Raw genomic sequence first — 13,883 nt, forward strand, 5'->3', positions numbered from 1 at the left:
TTTTTAGCCGAAAAAAATGACCATGTATAGTAAGGCGTTTTTAGCAGAAAAAAACGACCATGTATAGTAAGGCGTTTTTAGCCGAAAAAAACGACCATGTATAGTAAGGCGTTTTTAGCCGGAAAAAACGACCATGTATAGTAAGGAGTTTTTAGCTGAAAAAAAGACGGAAAAAAACGACCATGTATAGTAAGGCGTTTTTTTCTGAAAAAAAAGACCGGAAAAACGACCATGTATAGTAAGGCGTTTTTAGCCGGAAAAAACGACCATGTATAGTAAGGCGTTTTTAGCCGAAAAAAATGACCATGTATATATAGTAAGGCGTTTTTAGCTGAAAAAAAAGACCGAAAAAAACGACCATGTATAGTAAGGCGTTTTTAGCCGAAAAAAACGACCATGTATAGTAAGGCGTTATTAGCCGAAAAAAATGACCATGTATAGTAAGGCGTTTTTAGCCGAAAAAAACGACCATGTATAGTAAGGCGTTATTAGCCGAAAAAAATGACCATGTATAGTAAGGCGTTTTTAGCCGAAAAAAAGACGGAAAAAAACGACCATGTATAGTAAGCCGTTTTTAGCCGAAAAAACGACCATGTATACCATGTATAGTAAGGCGTTTTTAGCGGAAAAAAAGACCGGAAAAACGACCATGTATAGTAAGGCGTTTTTAGCCGGAAAAAACGACCATGTATAGTAAGGCGTTTTTAGCCGAAAAAAATGACCATGTATATATAGTAAGGCGTTTTTAGCTGAAAAAAAGACCGAAAAAAACGACCATGTATAGTAAGGCGTTTTTAGCCGAAAAAAACGACCATGTATAGTAAGGCGTTATTAGCCGAAAAAAATGACCATGTATAGTAAGGCGTTTTTAGCCCAAAAAAAGACCATGTATACCATGTATAGTAAGGCGTTTTTAGCGGAAAAAAAGACCGAAAAAAACGACCATGTATAGTAAGGCGTTTTTAGCCGAAAAAAACGACCATGTATAGTAAGGCGTTTTTAGCCGGAAAAAACGACCATGTATAGTAAGGCGTTTTTAGCCGGAAAAAACGACCATGTATAGTAAGGCATTTTTAGCCGAAAAAAACGACCATGTATAGTAAGGCGTTTTGAGCCGAAAAAAAAGATCGAAAAAAATGACCATGTATATAGTAAGCCGTTTTTAGCCGAAAAAAATGACCATGTATAGTAAGGCGTTTTTAGCCGAAAAAAAAGACCGAAAAAAACGACCATGTATAGTAAGGCGTTTTTAGCCGGACAAAAACGACCATGTATAGTAAGGCGTTTTTAGCCGAAAATAAAGACCGAAAAAAAACAACCATGTATAGTAAGGCGTTTTTAGCCGGAAAAAAAAGACCATGTATAGTAAGGCGTTTTTTGCTGAAAAAAAAGACCGAAAAAAACGACCATGTATAGTAAGGTGTTTTTAGCCGAAAAAAAACGACCATGTATGGTAAGGCGTTTTTTGCTGAAAAAAAGACGAAAAAACGACCATCTATAGTAAGGCGTTTTTAGCCGAAAAAAACGACCATGTATGGTAAGGCGTTTTTAGCCGAAAAAACGACCATGGTAGTAAGGTGTTTTTAGCCGAAAAAAAGACCGAAAAAAACGACCATGTATAGTAAGGCGTTTTTATTCGAAAAAAACGACCATGTATAGTAAGGCGTTTTTTGCTGAAAAAAAAGACCGAAAAAAACGACCATGTATAGTAAGGCGTTTTTAGCCGAAAAAAAGACCTTCTAAAAAGGTGTTTTTGGCCGAAAAATAACGATAATGTATAGTAAGGCGTTTTTAGCCAAAAAAGAACAAGCATGTATAGTAAGGCGTTTTTATCGGAAAAAAAACGACCATGTATAGTAAGGCGTTTTTAGCCGAAAAAAATGACCATGTAAAGTCTGGCGTTTTTATTGGAAAAAAACCTACCATGTATAGTAAGGCGTATTGTATTGTATTCCCTTAAGCCTCGCTCCATCTAGTGAATGCATAATGCAACTGCAGCCACTATTGTCGCTATGCGCCTTATAATGCGGTGTGCCCTAAATATCAAAACAGTTTTAAAATAGGCCATTCATTGTCGCTTCTCCTTTTCTCCGAAGCCCCTAATAGTGCGGAAAATATGGTGACATGACACGCATGAGGATAAAAGCTCCAGAAAAATGACCAAGATGATGGAGATCTTTCGACATCGTGGAGCAGCATGTGGTTCAAAGCCCAGTGTCTTCTCTGTTCCAACTTCTATGCTTGTGATCACAAAAATGTTGAGTGTAATGTTAAGAACGTTTAAAGACAAAAAACAAAAAAATCCATTATTTCCAAAGGGTAAACAACGATTTGTTTTGCCAGTGTTGGAATCGTGGCTGCTTGAAGCTTGCATTCATTACATAAGAGGCCAACAAAGCAGAGAGGTCATGGCTGGCGGTCCATTGACAACAACATATGATTCACGGCTCGCTGTGTGCCCTTTTTATCCCGTCCTCCTGGTCCGCGCAGCGGCGGCGGGGAACAACCGCTGCTCCTCCGCCGGTGGCCCTTTTTCCGCAACGTCCGTCACCGCCCGTTTGGCGCCGAGTGGCAATGTCACCCCCGCGTGCCTCCATCTTTGCCTGCGTGGCCAATAAAAGCAGAATATGGCACATGTCACAACAAGACCCCTGGGCGTTCGCTGTGCTGCGTTTGCAAAAAACAGACGTTGTCAGCATCTGCAAACAAGTTTTTGTCCGGGGTGGAGAGGATTTTGTTTTCTAACCGCAGACATGCAGAGTCGATTCAGGATAACGAAACAATTAGAGTGGCGTCCATTCTGGCATTTAGTTGAACCATATTTAGGCCTGTTTTACTGCTGCTTCTCCACTGTCTTGCCCCCTCCTCTCCCGCTTGGAGAGCAAGCTTGGTCATGGTGATGAAATGATTGATGATGACATTTAATTAACTACAAAAAACACAAAAAGTGTTTTTTCCATAAATCATAAAATGAAAATTATTATACATTCATACATGGCCCGTGAGCACAAAACTAGCCTAAAACCGCTGTAAGCTCATTGACCACGTTCGGTTTATTTTTGTCCCGAGAAGGAACATTTGCATCAAGCTGTTTTTCTTTTTGCGGTGGTGGGAAGGGATCTTCGTGCCCCCCCCCAGCTCCGCCCCCTCTTTGTGCCTTGAGGCCTTGAAACAGGTAACAGCTGCAGACGCCAGCTGTTTGACAAGTGCTGCACACTCGTTACACTATCGTCATGTTGCATGGCGTCCAGAGAGCCGAACTTGATCCTTGCAGCGCTGGGCCCCACAACCCCAAAAATAAACACAACAAAGAAGCTGTGAGGTCGTAACGTAGTGGCTCAGAATGTCACTATGCAGTGAGAAAATGTGTCCAAATACTTGGATGAAATGTTGACATACGCGTACGTACATAAAATTGATTCTTTTTAGAGATGCAAAGATTAACTGATTCATCAACGACCATTTTGAAAGTCGATTAATCGTTTTAAGCCATTGTTTTATCCTCGAAATTTTAGCCTCTCAATGGTAACTATTCTCAGATTTCTCTCGTTCTCCATGAAAAGGGACTTGCTTTGTTTCATCAAAAACAGACGTTTGCAAACACCTGCTTTTACTTTGGAAAACAATGATCAAAATGTTGCCTAGTTTCTGACACGTTACGTGCAAAACCGGGGAGTGCATCATAATTAATTGTTGTTGGTACATTTTCTGCCCTGTCAATTTGAAATAATGTCCTGTTTTGGAATAAAGGGATGGAAATCAAAGTTAACTCTTAACAGTTAGCCCAAATATTTTTATGTCATAGCAATTTTCAAAAATGGTGACCCAGAAAAATACGATTTTCCTCTTTTGGAAGAGGAAATTATTTTAGCATAATTTACATATACTTAATGTACTATAACATGATTGTTATTTATTAAAAACAAACATGTACTCCACATATGATAACCGGTTTTGTATAATAGGCCACAACTTCGAAGCAGGTAACAATGTGTATTTGACTATGTCAATAAAAACTGTCTTCATGTATTAAAAAAAAAATGAAATTAACTGTGCCAAAATGTCAAGGGGGTTTGGACAGTAGAGTTACCAGAGCCTCCATAAACACACCTGTTGTGCTAAAAATGTTTCACTTTGTCACACTAAAATGCTAAAAGTCATTATCGAGTGAAAATTGTTTGTTTAATCCTTTGAGGGATAGCGGTTACTCCAGTGGACAGCTAATCAGGTTATCAGGTTACAGGCTGTGCGAAATGGTTCAGATCCCCGATGTTGTATTGATGTAGAAAAACGTGTTGTTGTTGTTGTTTTTTTTGGTTTACACTTCATCTACAGTAAATCAACTAAATGCAATAAAAATGTCAGCATTCTAATCTTGTGCCTCTTCCACATGTCCATATGAAGGCAAAAGATGAGCTGACCAGTCAAAATTTACACGCTGTTGACAGAACAGAAGGGACTCGAGCGTCTTCAGTGTTGATTCGCCAGCCTGAGTCAAGATCGAAAGATGACGCTTGTCTTAGTCTGTCTGTCCTCAGCGCACCATCCATACATGGCACAGACGGACCTCCCGTTGCCTCTCATGCCATTCATGGAGCGCAGTTGTCAATGGCGTGGCGAGTGACCATACATGGCGAAAGCACAGCCCCCCCCCCTCACACCTCTTTCAGACTATAAAATGGCATGACCTGACACTCTGACACCCTCCCCTGGTCGACACCCTCCCCAGTGCCCAGTGCTAATCTGGTGAGTACGGGGGAACCCATGCAAGCGTGGATTTATGCCAAGACGGTGGACTCGATCGCAACTTGATTTTTCACCCGCTACCATTGACTAATTATGTCGTCAATAATGTGGAACCCTTCCATCTCTTCTTGTTTCATCACCGCTCCATTATTTTTGAGAATTTGCGGCAAATGTCTCGGAGATGCCAGAGAAAATTGAATGGGGGATCCTTCCATATCCTAACCGCATCCTAATCGCCGACTATCTGACTTACCGTATGTTTCAGAGGTTACACCATGTGCGACGACGACGAGACCACCGCCCTCGTGTGCGACAACGGCTCCGGTCTGGTGAAGGCCGGCTTCGCCGGAGACGACGCGCCTCGTGCCGTCTTCCCGTCCATTGTCGGCCGCCCTCGTCACCAGGTAAAGGATACCAACCGTTTCCATCGATTGAGGCCAGCGTTAATGTCTTCGAATTGAAGAGATGAGATCCAGAGGGTAAATGTTTGTATGCAGAACTGTTGAAAAAGCGAAACCACAAAACCGGTTTGGGAGAATATTTTTCAAAACAGAATTTTAACCCTGGAGAACCCATGGGGTCAAATTTGGCCCCTATAAATTCTGCTACTCAAATGCTACCCTTAAATCCCAAAGGGTCAATTTTGGCCCTAATCGTAAACTAGGATTAAAGCATTGAATATTTGAAAAAACATATTTTGGTGTTCATATAGCAGTCATTTATTTAATTCATCATTTTCCAAAGAAGAAAAGGGTTCTTGGGTTCTCCAGGGTTAAAAAAAAAATCTTAAGTGATTGTCAGTGATTTGTACAAATAACATACCCATGTGCAGACTGATCAATAGGAAATATTGGGGGCGGGGGGGAGAGAGAAGATCTCTTTTTGACAAAGGAGGAAAACTATCGACGATGAGGATTTTGGTTAAATACGTCTTGGAATAACATTAGAACATTTTTAGCCTCTGTAGAGATCCGCATTGTGGTTATACGGGACGACCGAAACAACCAACCTAACAGTCGAAGAGGCTCCGAGGCAAAACAGATTGAAGGGCCAATTTTGTATAGCGTCTGCGCCAATCCCTCAAGCGAGCCCCGCCTGCTCCGTTCTCTCTCAGGGCGTCATGGTGGGCATGGGCCAGAAGGACTCCTACGTGGGCGACGAGGCCCAGAGCAAGAGGGGCATTCTGACCCTGAAGTACCCCATCGAGCACGGCATCATCACCAACTGGGACGACATGGAGAAGATCTGGCACCACACCTTCTACAACGAGCTGAGGGTGGCTCCCGAGGAGCACCCCACCCTGCTGACCGAGGCCCCCCTCAACCCAAAGGCCAACCGAGAGAAGATGACCCAGATTATGTTCGAGACCTTCAACGTGCCCGCCATGTACGTGGCCATCCAGGCCGTGCTGTCCCTGTACGCCTCCGGTCGTACCACCGGTACGTTGCCAACAGCGGATGGGAAGTGATCATGTCGTCAAATTTGATTACGTGGCTGTCAATCAGACACACGCCGGCCAATGACGGGTTGAACTCATCGAGCCATTATTTCACGGTCAGGTATCGTGCTGGACTCTGGTGACGGCGTGACGCACAACGTGCCCATCTATGAGGGTTACGCTCTCCCCCACGCCATCATGCGTCTGGATCTGGCCGGACGCGACCTCACCGATTACCTCATGAAGATCCTGACCGAGCGCGGCTACTCCTTTGTCACCACGGGTACGCCTCCGCCCAATCCCAAAAAGTTGTTCTTTTTCCTTCCGCTTGACTAAGGATGACAATTTGCCTCCGCAGCCGAGCGTGAGATCGTGCGGGACATCAAGGAGAAGCTGTGCTACGTGGCGCTGGACTTTGAGAACGAGATGGCCACCGCCGCATCCTCCTCGTCCCTGGAGAAGAGCTACGAGCTGCCCGACGGGCAGGTCATCACCATCGGCAACGAGCGTTTCCGCTGCCCGGAGACGCTCTTCCAGCCTTCTTTCATCGGTGCGTAGAAAGCCACCACCTCGAAGGAAGTCATTCATAGACTTGTGTTCAAGAATTCCCGATATTTGTCACCAGACAAAGCACAAAAACAGCGAATAGGTGATTTTTTCCAGGAAATCAAGGAAAAAGAAAATTCAACTATGCAGGTGTTCATGAATGTGGCCTGGACGCTAACGCTAATAAACCACCATGCCTCGTTCCCGCCACTGCTAAGTCAACAACAACAAACAAATAAGCGCCTCACCGCAGATAGACACCAACTGTCCAAAACTTGAAAGTACAGTCCATGCTTATTCACTGGGCATCAACCATAAAGCATCTTCAAGTCTTTATCGCTGGCAGCGTTTTGCCGACGCCCCCTTCGCGTCTTCTACAAAGCAGCCGCATACTGTTAACATTTGCTGCCGTCAGCTGTTGGGGGAAGCTGTCTGCTGTCGCGCGTGTTACGGCAGCTGACAGTGATGACAGTTTTTCTGGTGTGATGGGGTCACGGGGCACGGATACGTTTCAACCCCCCATTCCCGCACCACCAACTCCTCACGTGTGTGCTTCTGCAGGCATGGAGTCGGCCGGCATTCATGAGACCACCTACAACAGCATCATGAAGTGCGACATCGACATCAGGAAGGACCTGTATGCCAACAACGTCCTGTCGGGCGGCACTACCATGTACCCGGGTATCGCTGACCGCATGCAGAAGGAGATCACCGCTCTGGCCCCCAGCACCATGAAGATCAAGGTAGCTACGACACGTGACACTTTAGTCGGAAATTGTCCCGAAGCTAAGCATCACATTATTGCATCGCTGGACTATTTTTTTTCCAGCAAGAGTGACTGAGCAAAATGAATGCGTATGACCTCAAAACATCCTACGGCAACGCATTTCCCAAAGATGGCCGACAAAATAAAAAAGATAAAATTGTACTTAATTTTGATAAGAATTTCCACTTTAACTGACACAAAAATATTTTTTCTTGGTTATCACCTCCCTCTTCCCACATTATGAGATCACCCGGGTCCCCTGCCCCGATGCGCAAAATGAAACAGGTCCTCCTGTACCACTAAAATGGTGCTGAAAAACTACACATTGAATCAGGGAAATCTTCATCATTTAAAGTTCATTGGATGGTTAGATTTTTTTTGGGGGGGGGGGGGGCTGAATGCATTCAAGAATTGCTGACTGACTATGGACCCAGTTGGAGGTCTGCAAATGTTGAACAAAACCTTTTTCTGTTCTCAATAATGAGACTGTGAACTCATTCATCCATCCATTTTCCGTTCCGCTTTATACTCACAAGGGCCGCGGGAGGTGCTGGAGCCTATCCCAGCCATCTTAGGGCAGTAGGCGGGGGACACCCTGAACCGGTTGCCAGCCAATCGCAGGGCACACAGAGACGAACAACCATCCGTGCTCACACTCACACTTAAGGACAATTTCGAGTGTTCAATCATGCATGTTTTTGGAATGTGGGAGGAAACCGGAGTACCCGGAGAAAACCCACGCAGGCACCGGGAGAACATGCAAACTCCACACAGGAAGGCCACAGCCGGGATTGAACCCACGACCTCTGCATTGTGAGGTCGACGTGCTAACCACTGCCGCCAGACTGTTAACTGTTGTACAAAATTCTAGTGAGAACAGTTTTTCTTGATTTTCCATGAATAGATTAATTAATAAAGAAATCGATTGTTGCACCCCCCCCTCGCCTGAGCTCCGAATGCCTCGTCTCCAAAACGAAATTGGGTCCTCCTCCTCCATAAACACGGCTAGCTTGCTTTATTTCATGTTTCCTAATTTTTAACGGACTGATGTGTCGAAATTGAAAGGATGTAGAAATGCGCTAATGTTTTTTTTTTCTCGCATTCAGATCATCGCCCCCCCTGAGAGGAAGTATTCCGTCTGGATCGGAGGCTCCATCCTGGCCTCCCTGTCCACCTTCCAGCAGATGTGGATCAGCAAGCAGGAGTACGATGAGGCCGGACCCTCCATCGTCCACAGGAAGTGCTTCTAAGCCAGCAGCACCCCCCCCCTTCCCTTCTAAAGCGGCAATTCTTCGGCTACCATCCAGCCGTTTGTTTACAATTTTATGTATAGCTTTATAAATAAACAAGAACCCGGGACTTGCCTCATGCGCCTCTTTGTCTTCATTACGGCTTGCTCGGGCAGTGGAAGTCAGACAAATGAAGCTGGCGAATGCAAGGTGAGCTGCTCTTCAATTAAAACTGCATAGAAGAAGAAGAAAAAAAGAATGTGTCCTTTGTCCACGTGACTGCCAAATAAAGGTTATTAAAGATTTGAATTAGAAAAGATTAGAGCGAGCGGAGAAGATAAGCCACTGTGCCGTTTCATTGAGGGAAAACACAGGCGGTCATGTGACCTCCCTAATCCTTTTTGGTACAGTGATGGACAAACCTCACTCTGGCCTACTACAATAATAAGAATCCAATTTAAAAGTCTAATATCATGACAGTCAAGTATTGGGATCGTATCAATGCACTACAATTTACAATTTACTTGCATTGGTGCCAAGTGGGAACAACGACCTGCCAGATTTGGAAAGGAAATCAGGTCATAGACAGTAAATCAAACAAAATTGTATCATTCTGAGAAAATATTTTTTTTAAATGATAAAATACTACGAAAATAAAGTTATAGGAGGATTTTTGTGGATGATTCATCCGTTTCATTCAATATTGTTTAAAGCAGGTGTGTCAAAATTTGTCGCGGGCCACATTGTAGTTTCTGGTTTCCCTTTGATGGCCGTTTTGTGAAACCATATCAATGTTTAACCACCTCCACAAGTTATATACACAGCGAGCAACAAATTGATGGATAGCTAGTTTTGAAATCAAAAGTCAAGAATGATTGCCTTTTCAAACATTGTTATTATGGATTAAATATGTCAATTTTAAATTTTGGTTGAGACTTTAGCAAGCATCGTGGATGTTGACATGCTTGATTTGCTTGTGCGGGCCACATAATATGATGTGGTGGGCCGGATCTGGCCCCCGGGCCTTGACTTTGACACCTGTGGTTTAAAGGATTAATTGGAAAAAAAAAAAAACTTTTAATTGGCCCTCGTGCAGTTCAGCAACTTCACTGTGCCTGCCCTGCGCATCAAGTTCATTCTATGTTCAAGTGAAGTGAATGACTCCCAAGCAGAAACCCTGCGCGCGTGTGTGCGTGCATGCGCGCGAGGAGGAGGAGGAGGAGCAGCAGCAGGGAGGACGAGAAGGTGGTGGGGGCTGTACTTAAAGGCGGATTAACGCCGGCAAAGACATTCAAGGCGAGCTCCCATCCACGCAGACACCTGATGTGAGGATCGTGCACGTCGGAGGGCTTCGAAGGCAACCTCCTGCGCCCCCCATACCACCCCCCCCCACCCCCTTACTTGCTGCCTCCACCACCACCACATGACAGGGGGTCAACGTGGCGGCGGCGTGGCGGCGGGAGCGCGTGGCACACGCGGCGGGACGCGCAGGCAGACAAAGAGACGCTCGGCGCGGTGGGATGCGCTCTGACGCCGGGCTCGGACTCTTCCTGGGGGGGAAGTAAAACAAACAAAAAACCAAGAAGAGGAAGACAAAGAGGAAGATCTTTTTTTTTTGTGGGGGGTGGGGGTGGAGGGAAAGGCTGCTGGACCACCACCACTTGTGCCCTCTTCTGCTCCTCCGGATGCTCAGAAATGGGGGAATGGACTATACTAGAGAGGCTCCTGGAGGCTGCTGTCCAGCAGCACTCTACCATGATCGGAAGGTAAGGCGAGAAGAAGGACGAGAGAGAGACCACAGCAGCCTCCAGGATCGTCTTTAGCATGGTCAACAGTCCCCCAGCTTCTGTCTTGTGCACCCCCCGCCGGACCTTGTCTGTACCCCCCCCCCCCCCCATCCTCGTCTCCGTGTGTGTGTGTGTTGTGATTTGCACTGTCGATGTTGAATTCGGGTTAGACGGTAAGCCAGAAAAGCACTTCAGCACCGGACAGCTCAACATGCGCCTTTTTTTTTTTTTAGTCCTCCTCGAAACGAGTTCACTTGTTTTCACTTTTTCGTTTTTCTCTCTCTGCGCGTATTGAAAAAGGATCCTGCTGACGGTGGTGGTGATCTTCCGCATCCTGATCGTGGCCATCGTCGGGGAGACGGTGTACGATGACGAGCAGACCATGTTCGTGTGCAACACGCTGCAGCCGGGCTGCAACCAGGCGTGCTACGACAAGGCGTTCCCCATCTCGCACATCCGCTACTGGGTCTTCCAGATCATCATGGTGTGCACGCCCAGCCTGTGCTTCATCACCTACTCGGTGCACCAGTCGGCCAAGCAGAAGGAGCGGCGCTACTCCACCGTCTACCTGACGCTGGACAAGGAGCCGGACTCGCTGCTGAAGCGCAGCGGGCTCGGGGGCGGCGGTGGCGGCGGCGACGATTCAGCCAAGAAGATCAAGAACACGGTGGTCAACGGCGTGGTGCTGCAGAACACCGAGAACTCCACCAAGGAGGCCGAGCCCGACTGCCTGGAGGTGAAGGAGATGCCCAACTCGGCGGCCGCCAGAACTACAAAGTCCAAAATGAGGCGGCAGGAGGGCATCTCGCGGTTCTACATCATCCAGGTGGTGTTCCGCAACGCGCTGGAGATCGGCTTCCTGGTGGGTCAGTACTTCCTGTACGGCTTCAACGTGCCCTCGGTCTACGAGTGCGACCGCTACCCGTGCATCAAGGACGTCGAGTGCTACGTGTCGCGGCCTACGGAGAAGACCGTCTTCCTGGTCTTCATGTTCGCCGTCAGCGGCTTCTGCGTGGTGCTCAACCTGGCCGAGCTCAACCACCTGGGCTGGCGCAAGATCAAGACGGCGGTGCGCGGCGTGCAGGCCCGAAGGAAGTCCATCTACGAGATCCGGAACAAGGACCTGCCGCGGATGAGCGTGCCCAATTTCGGGCGCACGCAGTCCAGCGACTCGGCTTATGTCTAGAGAGGAAAAGCCGTTACTCTGTCCGGCCCTCCTTTCACGTTTGGAACTTCTGACGATGACGCACGCCCGAATACGCGTCGTGACTTTTGAACGGTGGGCAAGTTTGATTTCCCCTTTCTTTCCGTGAATTTTGGGCTCGGATTACGGGTGCGCCGGCTTGCTAATTCATGTTTATGAATTGCACCGATGCATCTTTTTGGAGTTTGTACTCCGATAAGAGCAACCACGTGTTGACCGCGACGCACTGGACACTTCATCGGCTACACCAGTGATGACGGTATTCTATTTTCTTGGAGGAATTCACCGAACAATATGCTTAGGAGTGCGGGTGGACGGCAAACAAAGCTTCGGAACACCATATGATCGTTTAAATGCTTTCGATGTACCTCACGATGTGACAAAGTCCCCTTGGAAATGCACTAAAAGGAGGGAAACACCTGAAAGCTTGATCCCAAAATGTGCTTTGATTCCATCTCTACCTGTAGTTAAATGGCACCGTCAAAAGGACACAAATATATCCATACACATATAGATACATGGATATATATATATAGATATATAAATGTATAAACACATACACGTCAGTAGTTTTGTTGCCTGTGTCACACCACTGGACCTTAAATCATCGCAGCACCTCCATTGCTTTTTTTATATCAACCTTCGCTGCAAATGCTAACGTCTGTGACATTACCTGAACATTTTTTTTTTTGGTAGGACACACCAAAGCGCCCACAGATTTTAAAAATGATTTTTTTAGCCTTTCTTCTTTTTTATTTCACTTTTCTTGATGTGTAATCAAGTGCCATACTTGTATATAAACATAAATGTATACAAATATATAAAATACATACATTATATATATATATATATATATATATATATATATATATATATACTGTATATATATACTGTATATATATATATATATATATATAGATAGATATTTTACCATCAATGAGAAGCTTCTTTCCCCTGCTTGATGTTAACTAATGCTAATATTTTTAAAATGCTTTCACTGGATTTATTGTGATTTCAATGAATAAAAAAATGCATATGGACAGTTTTATTTCAACCTTGGGAAATGAAGAAATGAAGTTTTTATTTTAATGCCCCCTCTCCTTTGCGCGCGCACACACACACACACACACACACACACACACACACACACACACACACACACACTCACACAAAGCTCCAAATAAGAAAAGTAGCACAAATTGACGTTTGTTTGTTTTTTGTTAAAAAAAATTTTGGTGCTACAATTTTGCTTTGTGTTTCAAAGAATGGTCTGAAATTGTAACCAAAAAAGACATCGGAATAAAGGAATGACCAGCAAATAAAAAGTGGGATTCTTGTACACCACAAGTATGTGGGGCGCAGTTTTTTTTTTTTGGGGGGGGTTGTGCAAAGGTTGGCACTCTTACTGAATGTGTGTGTGTGTGTCCTTGGTGCAGTAGCCACGCCCGCTCCACTACAGGACAGACTTTTTACACGAGTGGTGCCGCATCACTGATGCGCAACTCAACATTATGCAGCGGATACAGCTGAGTAAATTTCATTACCTGAGCTCACAGATGCAATGCTCCCCCCCCCCCCCCCACACAAACATTCAAAAGTCAATTGCTGAGCCCATTTGAATTCAGTTGCAAAACAAAACAGCAGCACCTACCGAGGAGAGGTAAAAATAATCTCAGATTAGTCGGCGTATCAATGATCTGACATTATGTGGAAAACATGATAATAACAAAAATAATAAGAGCAAATAAATAAATATATTTACTATTAAAACATATAACCTATATTACAGTGGTTTTAAACTTTTTACATCAAGTGCTATCTCAAAAAAAACCCCCAAAAAAGCCTTCAAGTACCACCATTCATGACCAACACTAAAATACAATCATGGAGTAAGCGTAAACGTTCCTCAAAAATAGGAAGGAGATTAGGTACATGAACATTTGTAACCTTGAACAACATTTGACATGCAATGAATCCATTATTCATGTATTGCACGCAAGTTACATTTGGATATACAATTGCGCTCATTTCAAAACAAACAAAAAAACAGTCGAAGATGAAATCCGACTGATCGGTTCAAAACAGGCTGCGTGCATAGCGACAAGTTTCATTTGAAGATGTTTGCTTGTTGTTCACGTTTGAAATGCTGAAAGTTCTTCCACTTTGC

The 13,883-nt window shown here is 45.0% G+C and overlaps 2 protein-coding genes across 2 annotated transcripts; both read left to right on the forward strand.

Moving 5' to 3' along the window:
- The first annotated feature begins 5,021 nt into the window (after positions 1-5,021).
- On the forward strand, positions 5,022-8,847 carry LOC147196439 (actin, alpha cardiac muscle 1). The gene is made up of 6 exons (XM_086128238.1): positions 5,022-5,150; positions 5,861-6,185; positions 6,306-6,467; positions 6,543-6,734; positions 7,292-7,473; positions 8,603-8,847. Exons 1-6 carry the CDS (start codon positions 5,022-5,024, stop codon positions 8,744-8,746), a joined length of 1,134 nt encoding a protein of 377 aa, XP_085984364.1. The 3' UTR covers positions 8,747-8,847.
- Positions 8,848-10,032: 1,185 nt separating this feature from the next.
- LOC147196440 (gap junction delta-2 protein) lies at positions 10,033-13,063 on the forward strand. Its single transcript, XM_086128054.1, has 2 exons — positions 10,033-10,491; positions 10,813-13,063. The coding sequence occupies exons 1-2, from the start codon at positions 10,421-10,423 to the stop codon at positions 11,696-11,698; spliced, it is 957 nt and encodes a 318-aa protein (XP_085984180.1). The 5' UTR covers positions 10,033-10,420; the 3' UTR covers positions 11,699-13,063.
- Positions 13,064-13,883: the final 820 nt, after the last annotated feature.

Source organism: Hippocampus guttulatus, chromosome 13 (genome assembly GCF_054856545.1).
Source record: "Hippocampus guttulatus isolate MCC_2025c chromosome 13, RoL_Hgut_1.0, whole genome shotgun sequence".
Classification (NCBI taxonomy): domain Eukaryota; kingdom Metazoa; phylum Chordata; class Actinopteri; order Syngnathiformes; family Syngnathidae; genus Hippocampus; species Hippocampus guttulatus.

What these genes read in the sequence shown, in the direction of transcription:
- LOC147196439 (XM_086128238.1), top strand. Translation starts at nt 5,022, where the DNA reads ATGTGCGACGACGACGAGACCACCGCCCTCGTGTGCGACAACGGCTCC. An exon ending in TCGGCCGCCCTCGTCACCAG is followed by an intron (nt 5,151 to 5,860) that starts GTAAAGGATACC and finishes GTTCTCTCTCAG; the next exon opens with GGCGTCATGGTGGGCATGGG. An exon ending in CCAGCACCATGAAGATCAAG is followed by an intron (nt 7,474 to 8,602) that starts GTAGCTACGACA and finishes TCTCGCATTCAG; the next exon opens with ATCATCGCCCCCCCTGAGAG.
- LOC147196440 (XM_086128054.1), top strand. Translation starts at nt 10,421, where the DNA reads ATGGGGGAATGGACTATACTAGAGAGGCTCCTGGAGGCTGCTGTCCAG. An exon ending in CACTCTACCATGATCGGAAG is followed by an intron (nt 10,492 to 10,812) that starts GTAAGGCGAGAA and finishes GTATTGAAAAAG; the next exon opens with GATCCTGCTGACGGTGGTGG.